General features: G+C 39.1%; 1 protein-coding gene across 4 annotated transcripts in view; it reads left to right on the plus strand.

The window, feature by feature from the left end:
• LOC134212440 (Kv channel-interacting protein 4-like) overlaps nt 1-20,941 on the plus strand; it is a 290,551-nt gene that overhangs the window by 259,315 nt on the left and 10,295 nt on the right. For all 4 annotated transcript variants that reach the window (XR_009979275.1, XM_062690304.1, XM_062690305.1 and 1 more), the window contains 2 exons: nt 9,019-9,092; nt 9,226-9,438. Coding sequence is in view for 3 of the 4 variants with exons in the window: in XM_062690304.1 (XP_062546288.1) it covers nt 9,019-9,092; nt 9,226-9,438 (287 nt within the window). In the remaining variant the exon portion in view is untranslated. The remainder of the gene's footprint in view (nt 1-9,018; nt 9,093-9,225; nt 9,439-20,941) is intronic.

The following is a 20,941-nucleotide window of genomic DNA, read 5'->3' on the forward strand; positions in this document are numbered from 1 at the left end:
CACGGGGATGACAAGCTACGCCATCTTTGTCACATCTTTTCTGACTCACCAATACGAGTGCACTGCGAATGCAACATAAACAATTCCGAGGGTGAAACTGATATAAAACGAACAAATGCATAGACAGTACCTTGTGCAAGTAATATTCTGAAGAATTGAGCAAATAAGTTGAACATTCTTATGTTTAAAGCATGGAATCGAGTGTAAAATAGTTTTAATTTATAGTTCGTTAATTTTTTCTCTATTTTCTCATGATTGTATCATGTTGGATTATTGAGTGGTATGGGCGTTTTGCATCATATTCTCCTGTAAAAACGTAAACATTCAAAATTCGCGCACATACTAATGCAAAATAAATAAGTATTGGGGTAATTTGACACTGGGGGATAAATTTATCCCCCAAAAAAGAACAAACAGGCAAACCTGTCAAAATCCATAGTAAAAAAATTGGATGTCGGTCCTCTGTTGTAAATCGTTTAACTTCACGTAGAAGTAACACACACAAAATCATTAATTTAGTGTTACGATTTATATACAAAAAACACGCTAAGAAATTCTCACTCATTTTTTTAGTATATCCAATGTACGAAAGGGCTACGAAATGGTGAATTGACATCCGGGAAGGAGCGCCTAACATAGCCCTGGTCCTCACAAGTTCCAATTGACTTCTCCAAATGAATGGAGGTGTGCGTGACTTCGCTGTATTCCTGTCAATGTGTGCTGTCTTCCTCCAAAAGTATTCGTGATATTTTTGCCGCAACCCACTTTTACTTTATATATTCTGTACAGTGACGTTGATGTGCGAAAAACTGCGCTTGGAAAACTCAATACTCACGCTTCCACGGGTCTTCCGATGACAATTGACCGCCAGCTAAGGGTTGCGTACTTAGCTGGTAGTGCAGCCTGGGCACTGTTGTCCTTCTGACATCAGCTAGAGTGAGAGGGTGCGTCCTGTGGGGTCTGTCTAGGATGTGGTGGAGTTCGACAGTGGGCTCTGTTGAACCAAGAAGCTAGACTTTACTAAGGTGGCGCCAGAGGACCGACATCCAATTTTTTTACTATGGATTTTGACAGGTTTGCCTGTTTGTTCTTTTTTGGGGGATAAATTTATCCCCCAGTGTCAAATTACCCCAATACTTATTTATTTTGCATTAGTATGTGCGCGAATTTTGAATGTTTACGTTTTTACAGGAGAATATGATGCAAAACGCCCATACCACTCAATAATCCAACATGATACAATCATGAGAAAATAGAGAAAAAATTAACGAACTATAAATTAAAACTATTTTACACTCGATTCCATGCTTTAAACATAAGAATGTTCAACTTATTTGCTCAATTCTTCAAAATATTACTTGCACAAGGTACTGTCTATGCATTTGTTCGTTTTATATCAGTTTCACCCTCGGGATTGTTTATGTTGCATTCGCAGTGCACTCGTATTGGTGAGTCAGAAAAGATGTGACAAAGATGGCGTAGCTTGTCAACCCCGTGGGTGGCGCAGATCAGCACTGCGTGCCACTGGTTTTCTCTTTCACTCTCCCGCTGTTCTTATGCAACGCAAATAGTGGTCCCTTCTATTCTAATGGGTTGGAATGGTTGGAATAGTTCCACGGAACTTCGTTACATCATTATAGACACATTACAGAATTCGTTGAACATCTACGACACTCCAAACTGACCATGAGTACGGATCTTAATATTCAAAACGATCAACAAGATGATCTACAATATCCCAACTACTTTTATGAGTTGGAATAGCTCCACGGGAATTCTTTACACCATTATAGACAGATTATAGAATTTTTTGAACATGTACGACAATCCAAACTCTCCATGAGTTCAGTTCTTCATATTAAAATCGATCAACATGAAGATCCACGATAGTCTAGCATGAATTTACCGCCAAAAAATTTGTGTGGCGAAGGACATCTAGGGAAGATCGATAAAGTACGTCACGAAAAACAAATACCATTTTCAACACCCCTCGCCCTTTCGTCCCAGTTCTTGTAATGTAGTAGTAATATTTTTTTTATTATTCGTCACGCTGCTCAGACCCCGTTCCCCCGTCCCATTTAGGAGAGGCCAGCGCCGGTTTGATATTCGTCGGCGGCATTTGTCAGAGCTTTGGTCGGCGGCGGCGTGAATTGGCGTGGCGATTTTTTATAACGTTTCTTTAAGATTTTTTTTTTTTGCATTTTTTCAGGATATTTTCAAAACCTACATTTTCAAACTTACAAATTCTTTTTTGAATTTCGCATGAAAAATCTAATGAACTTCTCTATAAAATTCCATAATTTTTTTCCTAAATTTGGAAATTATTTTCGGATTTTCTACGCGAAGTTTCGAGAAAGCATTGCAATCACCACCAGAAGCTTTTAAGGATTCAAAAACAACATTATTTGTTTTTTTTTTGGAATTTACACATCCAGTGTTCAATGAAAATTCTTTGGAATATTCACGATAAATTTTCCGGAATTTAAACGGCCCTTCTTCAGAATTTCTTCGGAGGATTGTTCAAAATGTAGATTTCAATAAAAAAAATCTTTAGATTTCAACGGAAAATTGTTCGGAAGTTTTGGATTTCACCGGGAAATTATTTGTACAGTAGACGTTCAAAAACTGAAAGTTATTTATCTGCAATGCTTTTAACTGAAATTCGATAGTTACATCAGTTTTGCAGTCATCGGACAGCTGAACTTCAAAACGATGTCAAAGTCGATGATAGCTGCATTGCACTGCACAATCAGGTGCACTTCTATTGCATCTGACGTCGTCTGACAATCGTTTGACGTCTAAATGCGTCGCAGTTATCGAACGGCATTTGCTAACTGAAACAAAAACATGTTGCAGTTACCGAACGGCTAGTGTATTGTCCATAAGACATTTTTGGGAAATTCCATTTTCCGAAAGCGACATACGGCCGAACTGGTAATTTGGCCGAAAAGATCGTTGGCCGAATAGGTCATCAGCCCGAAAATGCCATTAGGTCGAAATGGTCGTTTGACGGAATGGGCCATTTGGCCAAAAGGTCATCCGGCCAAATGTCAATAACTGAACGTGTAATTTAGTCAATGATATCCACCCGTTTGGCCTAATTACATTTACGGCGAAAGGCCTTTTTGACAAACGACCGTTGAACGGAATTTCGTAACCTCGCTACTTTTTTAATTCCATACTGGCCTTTAAGCCAAAAGTCATCTAACCAAATCTCATGAAGCCGAATTGAATGAAACTGTTATCAGGTCGAAAATAGTTTTACCGAAAGCGACATACGGCCTAAATGGACATTCAGCCGAACTGGTAATTTGGCCGAATGAAATCCATCAACTGAATAGATAATTTGACCGAAAATGCCGTTTGGTCATTTTGGCCGGAGACACCCCCTCTACAAAACAACTTTTTCGCCTAAACGCAATTTTCTGTCAAATTACCTATTCGGCTTAACGTCATTTTGTCAAAATGATCAATTCAGCCAGACGACACTTTTCAAAGAAGGACATTTTCGGGCCAAATGGCTCTTTCTGCCAAATGACAATTATTACCAAATGTTTTTTTTGGCTTGGCTGTACGTGTCGCTTTCGGCTAAACAGTGTTGGCCTGATAACAGTTTTTAGTTTTGCTAAATGGTACTCGACTAGATGAATTTTGGTCTAGAAGCCAGTATCGATTTAAAACTAGAGAAGCTATGGAATTTTGTGCAATGGTCAATTGACAAAAAGGCACGTTTGAAAAAACTCCTCAAACTCGCTAGAATTAAATAAAATCATCATCAGCAAAACGTTGCGTTCGCATTCCACGAATGAGTGAGCTCGAGTTAGATGATGCTCATTGTTATGTGTTTTGATGCTAAAATTTGCTCCTCAAAAAATTTGACTCTTGCTCATTTTCCACTCGGCGAGGAGTTTATGGCAAGCCTGCCAAAAAGGCCATTTAACCAAACTAGTGGCCATTTTTGACCTATTACCCGTACAGTCCAGTGGAGTAGCCAGAAAATTGGTGTGGGGGGGGGGGGGGGGTTATGTCCAAAATCACCCCCGTGGCTACGCCACTGATTCAGTCATTGACATTTGGCCATATGACCCGTTGGATTTTTGACATGGAAATGACATTTTAGGCCACATGACCTATTCTGTCATAAATCCATTTCGGCTAAACAGCATTTTCGGCCAGACGACCTGTTGTGGCAAACGGCTTTTTCAGCCAAATTACCAGTTCGGCCGTCTGTCGCTTTCGGTCAATGGAATTTCCCAAAAATTTCCCACCCGAAAACATCCTAGACCGGATCGAGAATCGAGCTCGCCATCTGCAGATTGGCAATCCCACGCCATTGCTCGCAAGACTACTGGAGACCCCATGTGCGCACTTAACCATCCACTATCCCAGCACGCACTTTAAACAAATTAGTGTAATGTATATATATATATATATATATATATATATATATATATATATATATATATATATATATATATATATCATGAGCAGCTGCACAAACATTTCTCCAGCGTAAAATGATTTTTATTAGCCGAACAAATGAAACACAAGTGCGTAGTTAGCTGATCATAATCTATTAGTGTACACATATGTTTTACGTGCAGATTATCTGAGTATAGCTCTCTTAAATAATCTAGATTGAGCAAGTCAACGATAAAGCATCCCTGTTACCAGGCACAATTTTCTGCGTAAATTTAAAAAAAAACTCAACAACAAACTCAATAGGAACTTTCCTTAGATATTTTCCTGTAGAAATTTGGAACAATTTCTCGTGAAAAAAAAACTCTTACGAGATTCTCATGTGAATCCTAAAAAAAATTCTTGTAAATCCAAAGATTTGGTGATTCCAAATAGTTCTCGAAACTAGGAAGTAGTTCCCGTGGAAACTCTGAAAATAATTTTCAAATTAATATTCTGGAAAAACTTGAAGAATTTTCTGGGGAAGTTCGTCAATTTTTTTTTAAGTAAACACATTAAAACAAGTTATCTATTTGCTCTCAAGCTTTGCTCGGTGTGCTTCTACCAAATAGTCTTTTCGGTTAAACGACACATTCGGCCAAACAACTTTTAGCCTTGTGGTCTTCGACCAAATGGCTTTCTGCCGAACGACTCTTTTAAGTTCAAAAATTTAATTTCAATGAGAACTTAGTTTTTCTTAGTTTTTAAGAAGAGCTTTTCGAAATTTTGACAAGAAATTGAATGGAAAGTTCATGAAAATCATTGGTATCTTCACGATAAATTCTCTGGAGTTCCATCTTGGTGTTGTAGAGATCTAGCAGTAAATAATACGTAAATTCGATTGAATTTTCAGAATTGGTTACTTGGTAAAAAACGTAAAGCCATTAGATCAATCGAATTTTCATTAAAAGTGTACAGGAATGCTAGTCTTGTTGTCGAAAAGTGGTTGCAAATATGTTGCGAAGGTTAGAGAACCTCGAAAAAGTGCAAAACTTTATCTAGGTAATAATAAATTGACATCAGCGTGGTTTACAAATCAAATTACTTTGGCGTTTAGTATATATTGGAGTTCATTGAGAATCCTAATCATAAGCCAACATTGATTGAATAGAGTAATATACTTGTTAACTAAGTGAAAACGAGTGCCCGTTATTTATTTGACGTTTTTCGGGGCGGCACCCTGTGAATAATAAATGCTTCTAATTCTTCTTTGGTTATAATATTTTTTATAATAATTTAGATACCTGTTTAAGGCTTGGTAAATAAGTGTAATGACCATATGCAATGGATTAAGTATAGATATTGATGAGAAGTTTGAAGAAACTACTTGAAACTGTGTTGTGCACTTCACCTCAAAACCATGTGAAGAAAAAAAACTAAACCATGACTTATATTATAAAATCGGCAAAACTCGACACTAGAAGAAAGTAGAAAGTAGAAAGTATTATCTTAATAAACCACAGGTAGCCAATAATTTGTAGAAAACATGAAAAAAGTTCAAAATATTTGAATGACCAAGTGTGCGGGTGGCAACTAAAAAATTGGTATGACTTCAATACTTTTCTATCAGAATAATAATGCTTTCACAGAAATATGACTTTATGTGAATGAATCCTTAGAATTGGCGCACACACACTTTCACTCCAACATTGCTTACAACATGCCATCAAAACAAGAAGTATTGCGGCGCGCATTGTAAATTTTTCAAGCAAACAATAATCATGGGAAAAGTACACGGTCGAACATTTTAAGCGTGAAATTTTTTTCGAAAACTGTCATAGCATTATCAGGTCTACTCAGCTCCATTGTATACAAACGTGATTGTAAGGCCAAAGACACAAAGTAACTCATAATCAGGATCAGAAGCAGCATTCCGAAAATTGATGTGGTAGAACCGTACAGCGGTCATGCCATACCAGCAAGACTAAGCTGCGCCGTACGGCGAACCACGGACCATATGTCAATATTCATGCGTCAAAGTTTGGAAGCTAAGGACAACTCTTTGTATAACATATACCTATTAGATTGAACTGTACTTCTATGTATTTTTTCCCGAGCCATTATTTTCATTCCATTTTTTCAGTTGCCACCCGTTAGCTCCTGGAACAGTTTATAAGCGCTTTTTCCACCTTGTTAGGGAATTTTGCCAAATTTATTTTGAACTAGTCGAGCCCACCCGATCTCGCTTGTTTTGATTTTTTTTATCGAATTGTCAACCCTCTATTTATTTGCAGCGTAGCACACTAGATCGGTTTCAGTTTGAGTTTGATGACCTTCTTCAGAAAATATGAAAACTTTGTATTTTGACCATTTTTTAACTTTCCGGACATTTTTCGTCCTTTCATTTAAATAAACACAACTACTACCAAGACGAATCGTTTAGTACAAAAATCTTGTGAATCCGTCCATCCATTCGTAAGTATACCTAGACCAACATTTGAAAAGGGCGTAACAGCCAAAATTTAATTCTTCTGTTTCTTTGTCCACATATATAGCTTTATATGTAGACGAAGAATCAGAAGGAATAAATTTTGGCTGTTACGCCCTTTTCAAATGTTGGTCTAGATATATTGCCTCAAAGGAAATGTAATGCAAAACGCCTTTTGTGGTTTCCCTTATATTTACCGTCATTAATATGTCCGTAACAAAACTAGATCTAAAATTATGTAGGATAGGCGAAGAAAGTTTCAAAATAGTGCATGGGAAGGTCGGAAAAACCGAAAATTTCCACATTTTGAAGAAACATCTAACATTTTGGCGAGGCAAAACGCCCTAGTGGCAATAACCTACAAAGTACTTGCGTCTCCACGGACTATCCATACTAGAATGCTGATTCGCCGACGCGTGGTACTTGGTCCCTAGGAGCCGCCAGCTGAAAGGCGTTTTGCCCCATGAGTTGTCCGGCAACAAAATATCACCACTTTTTGAAATGTGAATATTATCAATATGATTGAGATTTTGACAACTTTTGAATGGCATCAACTAGCTATCTTGTTTAACTGATGCATAATGTAAAAATACCCATGAATAGCGTTACAAATAAGACAATAGAGCAGTGTTTGCTTAGCTAGGGCATATTGCCCCCCCTTCCCCTAGTGAATTCTATTTTAAGTGTGCTTTTTTCGGAAATAAGCGCTTAGAGATTATTTTGGCAACAATTGACAATTTAAATTGACTTTTCCGATAACATCTAGCCTTACCATCTTTTTACGCACTTTCAGAATTGCAAGGCGCAAGAAGGGAACACATTACCGAATCGTTTATTTAATCTACTGCTAATGTACAAACCCACGTGCTGATAGAAGAAAGACCATCCGTCTCCATTGATCACCACCACATAAACGTGATATAGTTTTTCTGAATATTTTGCGTCAAATTTTGGGCAAGACAAACTGGTTTACACCAATTGATTTTTTTTAGGGTGCCTTTTTTAAAAAATCACCTGGTAAAAAATGATCAGCCGAATTTTCATTAGAAGTGTATAGGAATGCTAGTCTTGTTGTCTAGAAGTGGATGTAAATATGTTACTAAGGTTAGAGAACCTCGACAAAATGCAAAACTTTATATAGGTAATAATAAATCGACATCAGCGTGGCATACAAATCAAAACCGTGTGAAGGAAAAAACCTAAAACATGACTAATGTTATAAAATTGTAAAAACTCGACACTAGAAGAAAGTAGACATCATTTAAATAAATACAGCTACTACCAAGACGAATCGTTTAGTAAGGAAATCTTGTGAATCGGTTCATCCATTCGTGAGTAGTATTGCCTCAAAGGAAATGTAAACTTATTTTTATATATGTATAGAGATTAAAGAAGACGAATACAGTTTGATCGTTTAAATTTTACCGATATCTGATAGAATGGATCATTTGAAGCAAATTTGCTACATTATTCTCAAGTTTACTGTTTACCGAACTTTTCGTGATAGAAAAAATTGACGCATAGTGAATTCTATTTTAAGTGTGCTTTTTTCGGAAGTACATAAAAGCTTAGATATTATTTTGGCAACAATTGACAATTTAAATTGACTTTTCCGATATCATCTAGCCGTACCATCTTTTTACGCACTTTCAGAATTTCTTGGCGCAAAAAGGTGACATTTTAACGAATCGTTTTTTTATTCTACTGCTAATGTACAAATCCACGTGCTGATAGAAGAAAGACCATCCGTCTCCATTGATCACCACCACATAATCCATCCAGTCGATTGATACCCTCTGCAATATTAATCTGCTCATTAATCATCCATTTGGTTTACTCGGGCTTAAGCCAACTGATGGTGACGATGTAATGGAACACCGAAATACTCTCAACCAGAAAGCCCGCGCCCAGCAATATTGCGTTCATCATCGAACAGCTGGCTATTTGCGCCTGAAGTTCGGATCGATTATATTTTTATCGCTCGACCCTACAGCCCATCCGCACGACGATTCGATTTCAATCACTCATCCGTGAAAAAATCCCCAATTTGTTCGACCATCGACGGCTAACTTGTGTGTATTTCTTTCTCCCGACCTCCGCACAACCTGACTGGACCCGATCCGGAAACACAGCCAGCAGCGGCCAGTACGCGCACTACGTATTCAACTCCATCGATCTGGACCGGAATGGCTCATTAAGCTTCGAGGTAAGCGACCGCCTCCCCCCCATTCCCCCAGCATCCCCATTAGATTCAGATGTTTTGACGCTAAACGAGCTGCTAATTTATTCCTATAACAACCTTTTTTATTTCTCAATTTTCCTCCCCACCGAACCCGCAGGAATTTGTGGCCAACTTATCGATCCTGCTGCGGGGCACGGTCGACGAGAAGCTCCAGTGGACGTTCTCGCTGTACGACATCAACGGGGACGGCTGCATCACCAAGGAGGAGATGAAGGAGATTGTGACGGCCATCTACGAACTGATGGGGAAGGTCCCGGAGGGATGCGACGAGGAGCAGGCCATCAAGGAGAAAGTCGAACGGCTATTCGAGGTAATTGTTGTTTCATTTGTGTGTAGGGTTTTTTTTCTGCTTCTGTTTCTGCGTGCTGGCGTCCTTTGGCAGGATGGGAAAGCGGGTCGGACCCGTTCGTTGACATCAGTTTGGAAAGGATGAAGTCGAAGATTTAGTTTGTCTATTATTTTCTCCTGCCATCCGAGGACTAAGCTGATGACAGGGATTATTTTATTTGTGTGCTGACACTTCGTCGCCATCGGAGGAATGACTAACTCTGTTGGAATAAACTTAATTATGATCCTCATTATGCTCGCATTGTTTTCTTGTAATGAATAATCAATTATCATTATATACTTCATAACCTAAAACGATTTGAATATTCCACTCGCCTGCTATTCAAATTACATGCAATGACTGCTACTTGTTATTAAAATACACTTCATCATATGATAATTAGAGTTCATATTGAGTATATTATAGGTTAATAAAATATGAATAAATTTACAATAGTCTGCAATGCAACTAGAGCAAGACAGAGCAATTGTACCGTGCTAATAACGCATGCAAGATTTATCAAATAGTGAGTTGACATCTGGTCGTCATAAGTTCCAATACAAACGCTTCCACGGGTCTTTCGATGACAATTGATCGCCAGCTAAGGGTTGCAAACTTTGCTGGTAGTGTAGCCTGCACTGAAAGAAAGGACATAGTAATGCGTACTGTATTGAGGGTAAAATCAAAAACATTTTACCACTTAATTTCGGTAGAACTCAACACATAATTGGCATTACTGTGTAGTAAAATTTACCGTGTTGTTATCGCCAAGGAATTTCAGCTGATTTGACTATACTGTTGTTATTGGTTTTATGATATTGGTTACTATGCACGCGATGACATTAGCATGGTAAATTCAACCACAACATTTTCACAACAACGATCACCAGCGAAATTACTCATTAAATATTAACAACAAGATCATTGAAATAGATAACTTTATTAGGCATCAATTTATAGTGAAAATTATACACAGCATTATGCTCTAAAAGCTTATTGCTGTTATAACTCACAATTGAATGTTCATTTCAAATTTTATACCCGTACACCTGCCGGTGTACTCGGTACGTGCCAGTTCCAATGTTCCTCGCCTGACTCCGATAAAGGATACTTCCGTCTGATTGTTCTGACGCCGCTGAAAAAAAAAAACAATTATGTTATCATTGGGTTGGACAAATTAATTATGTTTTCGGATTTGTTGCGACTATAGATAAGGTGTTAAATACTCACCGACATCTTAATTTGAAGTTCGAAGCGCATAAGTCGCAGCCTGGGTAGTAGGATATTAGACTCTTCCATCTTCCCACAAGTATCGTAAGAAATAAGAATCGTTATTATCGCAAAACCGGCTTTCTGTGCTTTTTTGCAGATTGATTTCGGTTCTCCAGAATCTGGGTGACTTTACCAGCGCTCGAACAAACTGTAGATCGGGTCCACCAGAGCCAGCAGCACCGTCAAATCCTGCGGTAGTCGAGGTGGTAGTACTTTTTCTGAAGGTTCTTGCATCACGGAATATTGTTTCACATCAGAAATTATATGTATGCATGCATAAATATCTTCAAAGAAACCACCAGATATTCACAATTACAACATGAAATGAAAAATGGCTGACATTAAAATGGCGGAAGAAATTGCAATTTTCTGTTTCTTGATTTTCTGAATCTAATTTTAACAATAACCTTGGATTAACATAGTCAAAATTGCAATGAAATAGTATTCCTAATTACAAAATATGTGGTCAACACTAATATAGTTGCCCAGCTGTCATTCCATAGTATGGTTGACTGAATTATAGTAATCTCAAAATTGTTTTAATATGAACATTACCATTTTGTGGCATGGTAAAGCTAAACAGACATCTGTAGGTAGATTTACCACAAGATTATTATCAGTGTGGGCACTACACCCAGGTTTTTTTTTTTACACGGTTTGGTTTTGGTCGTTTAAGACCTTCAGGGTCAATGAAGCGATGAGTTAACCCCACCAAAAAATTCACAAAAAAATCAAAGAAAATTCAGGTGGTATTTGAAAAACTGTAAAAGTTTAGGTTAACCGAGAAATTAATGAATTCCAACCGCGTAAAAAAAACCTGGGTGTATTGTCCTTCTGACACTAACTACACAGATAAAAATATGTTGCGATTTTAAATTTATTTTCATGCACATATTTGGAGCATGCAAATAAACGTAACATTCAATCGATCTTACCATTCTTTTCAATCGAAATAAATGTAAACGGTGCTTGCTTGTAAAATTCAATCAAGTTTAATTGAATATCAAATGCTAATTCGTTTGATGGGATGAGTTGCATTTTTACACGTCGTTGAATATTCAAAATTATTTGCTGTGTAGAGGGTGCGTCCTGTGGGGTCTGCCTGTGATGTGGTGTGGTTTGACAGTGGGTTCTGTTGAACTTCTATGAAAAGCTGCTTGCAAGCAGGCCATATCAAAGCGACTGAGTGCCGCTCAAAGCGCATTGGCCTAGTCCTAGTGTTGGGTGGGACTTCAAACTCAGGGATGCCAGATGATATTTTCCAATGGCTTCACAGTCGTTTAAAAATGTCTTCAAATGTCTTTAATATTAAGATTATGATTATCAGCGAAAAATTTCAAAGTCCAGGTATTCTTCTCTTCTTCAATGGCTCTATATTCCAATTGGAACTTGGCCTGCTTTTCAACTAAGTATTAAATTAGCATTTCCTCAGTCATTAATTGAAAGCTTTTCTAAATGCCCATGCAGGAGTATGTATCTTGTGTGGCAAGTACAATGGATACACTATGCCTAAGGTGTCGAGAATGTTTCCAACCCGACAACATTCTAGACCGGACCGGAGACCGGAGAATCGAACTCATCATCTTCGATTTGGCAATCCTAGGCCTTTGCTCGCTACTGGAGACCCCAATAGGTGTGTAAATTCAATAATCTCCTTCTATTACTGATGTTGAATAATGTTTATTTTTTTAACATTCAAATTGTTGGAATTCTGTGAGGTGCCTACTTACGATTCATGAGAATCCTTTCCCTCGTCTGACAATGGTATTGGTAGCACTGTCTTGCATTATTGGTACCACTGCGAGGAAATGTTGGTACCACTGGCTCGCACTGCAAAACAACGCTAAAGCGGATGTGGTTTTGAATCCTTATGATTCGTCGCCATTTTCAGTATAGACTTCTGTGAGGTAAGTCGTGTTTCGTGTGTGATCGTTCTCTCTCATGTCGAGTGATTCTACAACAGTAGTTATTAGAAACTTACGACTTCTAAATCCGGATCATACTGGTTATTTACAAAATCAAGAGAATGTTTTTTAAAATTCCTTATTTTTTTCAAAACGAGTTTTTCCTGGATTTTGTACTGAGTTGGATTTTTAAACTGAATTTTCATGTAGAACTCTTCCAAATTTCTTTTTAAAGAATACCCTCCCTGTTGGGATTCAAAACTTACTGAAATACTTGAAAAACATTCAGAGAATTTTCTAAAGGAACGTCCGGATAATTATTTAGATCAACTTCCGGATTCCGGATGATGAATTCCTGTTGGAACATCCAAAGGATTTACTGAAGGAACTTCTGGAGAAAGTTCTGAAGGAACTTCCGGAGGAATACTTGGAAGAACTTAAGAAGGATGAATTCCGGAGGGATTTCTGGAGGAATACCTTAAGGATTTTCCTGATGAATTTCTGAAGGATATTCCTGAGGAAATATTGAAACAATTTCCGGTGGAATTCCAGAAGATAAATTTTTGGAGGTAGTTGGAGAAGCTTCTTGAGGTATTGCTGCAGAAAATTCCGAAAGAAATCCTGGAGGAAATAGAGGTATCAGGTATCAGAACGTCGGCTCCAGGGGCACGTTCACCTCAATTCGGGAGATTTGTGCCATCGCCTTCACAGACTTTCTCATCACGCACCTGACGGAAAAGGAAGTGAACAAAAAGGGAAGGAATATGGATGGGAGAAAAATGGGAAGTTTGGGAAAGGTACCCTTGAAGAGGGCATACAACGTATACAACACGTACAAAAGCTCATAGCTCCTTACCACAACGGGTTAAGAACAACAGAATACTTTGAAGGTTCAGGTTTCTGTAGTCAATTTCACTTAGTAAGTGTTTACCAAATATTTGGAAACGCAGTTGCGCATAAACTGGGCAGTTACATATCAGATGATAAGAAGTTCCATAATCGGATTCACAACCATCACAGACAAAGGATTCAACACGTTGAATATTTGCCATGTGATAGTTGAGTCGGCAGTGACCTGTCAAGGCCTTGACTAAGACACTGCAATTCTGTTTAGACAGATTAGCTAAATAGTTAGCTACTACCGGAGATGGCTCTCGGATATACAATTTTGTTTGTCGACATGAATCCAAACTACTCCAATACCGTTTGTGCTGAGTGGAAGCCCAAGAGCTAATCAAACGCTTCACCCAACACTTAGATATTGGAATAGCTGGCTCAGGACCAAAAAAGTCTTGTGATGCTCCAGTGCGAGCTAACTCATCAGCCAATTCGTTTCCAGCTATGGAAGAATGGCCAGGTACCCATATAAGGTGCAATGTATTAACTGAATTCAGTTCCTCTATTTGAGTTCGACATGCGATTACTAACTTCGACCTTGAGTTGGCCGAAGCGAGGGCTTTGATAGCTGCTTGACTATCTGAACAGAAGTATATTACCTTGCCCATTATGTGTTTCTGCAGTGCGAATTGCACTCCACACATAATGGCAAATATTTCCGCTTGAAAGACAGTGCAGTGTCTACCCAGTGAGTGGGACTGTTCCAATCTTAGCTCACGCGAGTAGACACCTGCACCCGCTCTACCTTCGAAGAGGGAGCCGTCAGTATAACAAACAATGCTGTCCGACATACTTCTCTCCAAATAGCCAGATGTCCACTCATCCCGCGAGGGAATTGTGTTGAAAATGTCCTATAAGGGAAACTACTAGCGAGTGTGAGATCACTTGGAGCAAGGGCTGTTCTGTCCCAATCAACCATGAGTTGTAACAACGAAGTGTGTGTAGAACTGCGGTTTACAGGATTCTCTTCCATGAAACCGAGAACCCATAATCGGTAAGTACAAGAAAGTGCTTCTTGTTTGAGATGTATGTGTAGTGGGACAACGTCGAGAAGAACCTCGAGAGCAGCCGTGGGAGTCGAAGAGAACGCACCAGTCATTGCCATTAGGCACATCCTTTGAAGATGGCCTAATTTAGACTGAATTGTCCTCACTTCGCCCTTTTGCCACCACACAAGACATCCATAAGCCAAAATTGGTCGTACAACTGTTGTGTAAATCCATTTGATATATTTAGGTTTAAGACCCCAAGTTTTACCAAAAGTTCGTCGGCATTGACCGAAAGCCATACACGCCTTTTTGACTCTGAACTCAATGTTAGGAGTCCAGGAGAGCTTGGAATCAAGAATTAGTCCCACATACTTTACCTGATCCGTTACATTGATTTCAGAGTCAAAAAGATGTAATGGGCGAATACCATTACGGTTACGTTTTTCCGTGAAAAGTACAATAGATGTTTTATTCGGATTAACCGAAAAACCATATTGGCGACACCAACTTTCGACTGCCTGAAGAGCATTTTGCATCAGGTCGAATAAAGTAGTAATACACAAACCGGCTATTAATATTAGATAGTCGTCGGCAAATCCATAGGTAGGAAAACCGCCATTATTGAGTAATCTCAATAGCGTATCTGCAACGAGGTTCCACAAAAGTGGAGATAATACTCCCCCTTGAGGGCAGCCACAGACACTTAATTTCCTGATCGCTGCTTGACGTAATGTCGAGTAGAGATGTCGGTTTTTAAGCATCTGGTGAATCCATTTGGTAATTATATTAGGTAGCCCATGACAACGTGCGGCTTCCAATATTGCATCGAAAGACACGTTGTCAAAAGCACCCTCAATATCTAAGAACGCACCCAAGCATGATTGCTTTTGAGCAAATGCTTTTTCGATGTCGTAGACAACCTTGTGTAGAAGAGTCACGGTGGACTTTCCAGATTGGTAAGCATGTTGATTAACATGAAGAGGCATGTTTGCCAAACAGTCATCACGAATGTGATTATCGATAATGCGTTCTAAGCATTTCAAAAGAAATGAGGTCAGACTGATGGGTCTAAAACTCTTTGCTTCTTCATACGAAGCACGTCCACCTTTTGGGATAAACTTTACAGTGACATCCCGCCAGGATATGGGAATATACCCAGTAGCAAAACTGCATACTAAAAGTTTTTTCAAAACATGTTTGATATGCTCAAAACCCTTCTGAAGAAGAACAGGGATAGATCCCATCTTCCCCAGGAGATTTATGAGAGCAAAACTATTAAGAGCCCATTGAATCGATCCAGTAGTTATGATTCTACGTGCCTGAGCCCAAGACCCATAACTACATGAAAAGACATCAGGAACATCCGAAAATGCAATATCTACACATCCAGGGAAGTGCGTATCAAATAGGTGTTCTAACGCTTATTCAGAAGAAGAGTCACCATTTGGCATGCGAATTTCGCCAACTAGGTAATCCTTGGATCTCGCAAGAATTTTGTTCAATCGAGTGGCTTCACTCAAATTGGAAACATTTGCACAAAGGATTTCCAGCCGAATCGTTCAGCAGATCGTAGAGCCTTCTTGTAAGCTTTGCGAGCCAACTTGAAAGAATCCGTCCCTGCTGAATGGCGTCTGTTCCAACTCCTTCTACACTGCTTCCTGAGCTTAGCCAAATCGGAATTCCACCACGGGGTTCCTCTTGAGGTTTTCACAGAACGCAAGGGCAAGCTTCTTCAAAAGCTTCCACGATATGCAACGTTGTAGTATCAACGGCATCATCCAAGTCGGTAGGAGTTTCAATGGATGGTAGATATCCATGAAATTTTGTCGAAACAACTCTGTATAGAGATCCCAGTTGGTTGAACGGGGATTTCTAAAACGCAAGGTCTGCAAAGAAACATTCAACTGATCAAAATAGATGTAGCGATGGTCAGATATGGATTCCAAAAAAAAAAAAAAAAAAAAAAAAAAAAATTAGCATCACTACCGACAATTAGCGGAAGGCCTTTTGACGTGCAATAACTGACCACTTGTTTGAAAGCATCCGTAGGGGATGGTTCATCATGTGGTAAATAAACCGAACAATAGACGTATTTCCTGACGGGGATCCGCCAGTTGCATCAATTGTGACAGCACATACATCTCTGGTTGTTAGTTCAGAGATAAGTGTAGCAACGATAGCGTTGTTAACAAGTACACATGCACGCGGCATTGATCGAGAGTTTGCCATTTCATTACTGAAAGCAGCAAAAACCGGGTTCACTAGGTTACCTAGGTAAAAGCTACCCTTGCGAAAATAGGGTTCCTGCACCAAAGCCACTTGGGATTTGCCATTTTGCATAAGTCTACAAAGATTAATCGTTGCTGTTCTTTTGTGCTGAAGATTGATTTGAGCTATCCTAACTGTAGCCATTGCGAATTACGATAATACACTCCACAACTTCAACATTTATGTGACCAGCAACGATGAAACCAAGTCGGTATCGTATCAAGAACGTCAAAGACGAAACACAGAGTACACTGTGAAAAACGCATAAAGCGAATCCATATAGGTGACAATTAGATAAAAAACTAAATAAAAACATACTCATAATCCCACCCTTATTTAACCTCAAGTTGAGATTGAATAAGAGTAGCCGATTATTCCGGAGAAGCAATAAGTCAACTACGCCATAGCTCCGGTTGGCGCAATAAGGGCTCAATACTGTGAAGGGTGCCCTGGTGCTTCACAGGCTCCGTTAGCGGTTAGGTTCGTTTTAGACCCCCCTAACCATTCATTCATAGGCACGGTAAGCATAAAGCCGCATCACACCAAGAATTAGGGGTCACCTGTATGGTGGACTTTTACCACTGGAACAGGCAATCCGTAGCGTTATTCTTAGCCAGACAACCGGCTGCCGACACCACACGGCTATCTAGGCTGTTCGTGGAGAGAAGTTGACATTGACTTTACGTCAACTCTCAATGTGGCCGAACAGCCTGTAAAGCCCGAAAGAAATCCTGGAGGAAATAGAGGTATACTTTCAGATGCATTCTTGGAGAGTAATTCGGCAACCTTGAAGGATCTTTCAGAGGAGGAACATCCGGAGGGATCCCTGGGATAGCTTCCACAGAAATCCCCGGGGAAACTTTTAAAAGAATTCCTGGAAAAACTAGTGGAGGAATTCGTGAAGGAACTACCTAAGGAGTTCTGGAGTATCTTCCAAATGAATTCCTGGAGGGTTTTTCGAAAAAATGAAACTTCCGGACAATTTCCTGGATGAATTTCGGAAAGAATACCAAAACGTATGTTTAAGAAATTCTTAGAGGAATTCTCACAGAAAATACTGGAAGAATGGTCAAAGATATTTCGAGAAGAATTACCAAAGGAATTCAATGAAGGATTTAACGAAAGTGTGTAACAAGTTTCCTCTGATTTTGCTACTTAGTCTTTAATTAAAAATCCCTCACATTTTTTGTGGAATTTCTCTGAATTTTTTAGGAAGATTTTCACGTAGAAATTTACCATGGAAATAATAAGAAATGCTCATTTAACACCAGAACAAATTCAATTTCTTGTCGACATTCGTAAAATTTTTCTATTAAAATTAATTGAGACAATTTTCTTGTGGAAATTAAAAGGGATTTATTGTGGAAGTTAACCTTGTGGAAATTAAGGAGAATTTTGAATTTAAATTTTGGAGGATTCCCTTTATATCTTTTTACGGAAATTATTAGATATAAATTTTGAACTGAATTTCCAATTTTAATTCTCTTGAGTTTCGATAAGAAACTCCTCATAATTTTCATGGGAAATTCTCCTTATTTTACACGAAAAATTCTTTTGAATTTTCACGGAAAATTCGGAGAGTTTCCAGACGGATATTTAGAGGAAAGTCATATGGAAATGCCGAAAAGATCAAATGAATTCAAAAGGAATTAAGATAAAATTCAGGTTCTAGCTCAACGGTCGAATAGATTAAATCAAGTCATAGAAGACAGACCGCATCGTGCTTTCGTGCTGTGCGGTTCTTTTCTCTCTTGGCGGAAGGAAGTTTTTTATACTACCCGAAGCTATTTTAATTTCAACAGTGCTTGTCAGCGCTATTTGTACCCACTGATCCCATTACGATCTTTGCAAGGACCCGTGCCTTCGTTTTACGTTGGACCCGTTTGCGGAAGTAAAATTCCGACAAGCGGTGGTAATCCTGCAGGGACACCGTTCTGGGAAAAAACCTCTTAGAAGGTCACGTCTTCACGCTCAGCAATGAGCATTAATAAAAACAAGAGGAAGGGGGAGTCTCTGAATTCTCCACTTCCTTCAAAGAAACAAGGTTTCAAGACCGTCCAGCCCAAGCGCGGAAAAAATAGAAGGAAGCTGGAGACTTCAGATATTCCTTCTAACTCTAACGTTGACATTATTTTTCCTCCTATCGAACTTAGCAATCAGTTCGATTTGATTAATGACGAATTTGAGAAAATCGAATCTACCTCTCGCCCATGTGATTCGATTCATGCGAAAAAGCAAAGGATTCCGCCAATTGTGGTACCTATCTGTTGCCGAGTTTTCTGGCTTTCGGAATGAAATTTTGAGTAACCTTCAGGGGATCAAGGTTTCATTTCAGATTGCTAGGAACGGTGACTGCCGCATTTTGCCGGGAACCTTTGACGATCGCAAACGTCTTCTTCAGTATTTAACTGAGAAGCGCCATAAATTCTTCACATACGACGACAAAACTGAGCGATTGTTCAAAGTCGTCTTGAAAGGTCTCCCCAGTGATGATAAATCACTGGATGAGATTAAAATTGAAATTTCTAAATTACTTGGATTTTCACCACTCCAAGTAATTAAGATGAAAAAGAAATCCCACTCTGGTGCTTCCCAGAGGGGATTTCTCAGAATTTTATTTAGTTCATTTTAACAAAAGTGAACTAAATAATATGAAAAGTTTGGAAAAGGCCTGTATTATATCCCATGTCCGTGTTACATGGGAACATTTCCTGAGGCCGGGGGAAATTTCCAAAACCCCACCCAGTGCCGTAAGTGCCAAAAGTGGGGTCATGGAACCAAATTGTCACATGGATGCTAAATGCATGATTTGTGGTGGAACCTCTCACGCCAAGGACGCATGTCCTGTGAGAGAAGATTCCAATAAATTTAAATGTGCAAATTGTGGGGGCAAGGAAATTCCAATCGGATCCCAGATTCGACGGGTAGAAATTTTTCAAACGCTCAAATTTCGAAACCGGTTACCGGTCGAGCAATTCATACCCACCACAATTCACAAACAAATTTTGCCGCTCGTCAACGGGTAGCAAGCACTTCAGTAAATTCCAATTTTTCGAATGTACCTACGTATGCAAACATCGCTGCTGGTAGACAAAATTTCTCTTCTCAAAATGAGGTTTATACCCATGTCCCAACGGAAAATAACGGTCATGTTGCCGACTCAGGTAGCATGTCTGCTTCGGATTTTAATTTTTAACTGAACAATTGCATCACATGATTGATGCAATGTTCAAAGCAAATACCATATCTGAAGCTGTTCAGGTTGGTATAAAGTACACACAAAAAATGTTATCGGACTCCGTTTTAATGGATCCAAATAATTGTGTGAAAGTTCTAAATTGGAACAGTTCATAATGTGCATATTGCCATTATAACTGAAACCTATTTAAAACCAGGACTCTCCAATAAACGAGATCCAAACTATTTTATCTACAGAAATGATCGTCTTGACAGCGCCTGTGGTGGGGTCGCCATTGTCATTAATAGACGAATCAAACATAAATTATTTTCTTCGTTCGAAACCAAAGTTTTTGAAACCTTGGGAGTTTCTGTCGGGGCCCTCCTTAGCCGTGCGGTAAGACGCGCGGCTACAAAGCAAGACCATGCTGAGGGTGGCTGGGTTCGATTCCCGGTGCCCGTCTAGGTAATTTTCGGATTGGAAATTGTCTCGACTTCCCTGGGCATAAAAGTATCATCGTTGTTAGCCTCATGATATACGAATGCAAAAATGGTAACCTGGCTTAGAAACCTCGCAGTTAATAACTGTGGAAGTGCTTAATGAACACTAAGCTGCGAGGCGGCTCTATCCCAGTGTGGGGATGTAATGCCAATAAGAAGAAGAAGAGTTTCTGTCGAAACAATTTTTGTACAATTTTCCTTCATTGCAGCCTACTTTGCTTTTCAATGCAATGGGCAGCAAAATAATTTGTTGAAAGCTGATCCTCAAATTCTAACTCGCCACAAATCTAAATTCTTCGTAATTGGTGACTTCAATGCCAAACATCGTTCATGGAATAATGCTCAAAGCAATTCCAACGGCAAAATATTATTTGAAAATTGTTCTGCGGGATATTATACTCCTCAATATCCCAATGGTCCAACTTGTTTTCATCCACTCGAAATCCTTCGACAATTGATTTGTTTTTAACTGACTCT

The sequence above is a fragment of the Armigeres subalbatus genome, chromosome 2 (assembly GCF_024139115.2).
Source record: "Armigeres subalbatus isolate Guangzhou_Male chromosome 2, GZ_Asu_2, whole genome shotgun sequence".
Lineage (NCBI taxonomy): Eukaryota > Metazoa > Arthropoda > Insecta > Diptera > Culicidae > Armigeres > Armigeres subalbatus.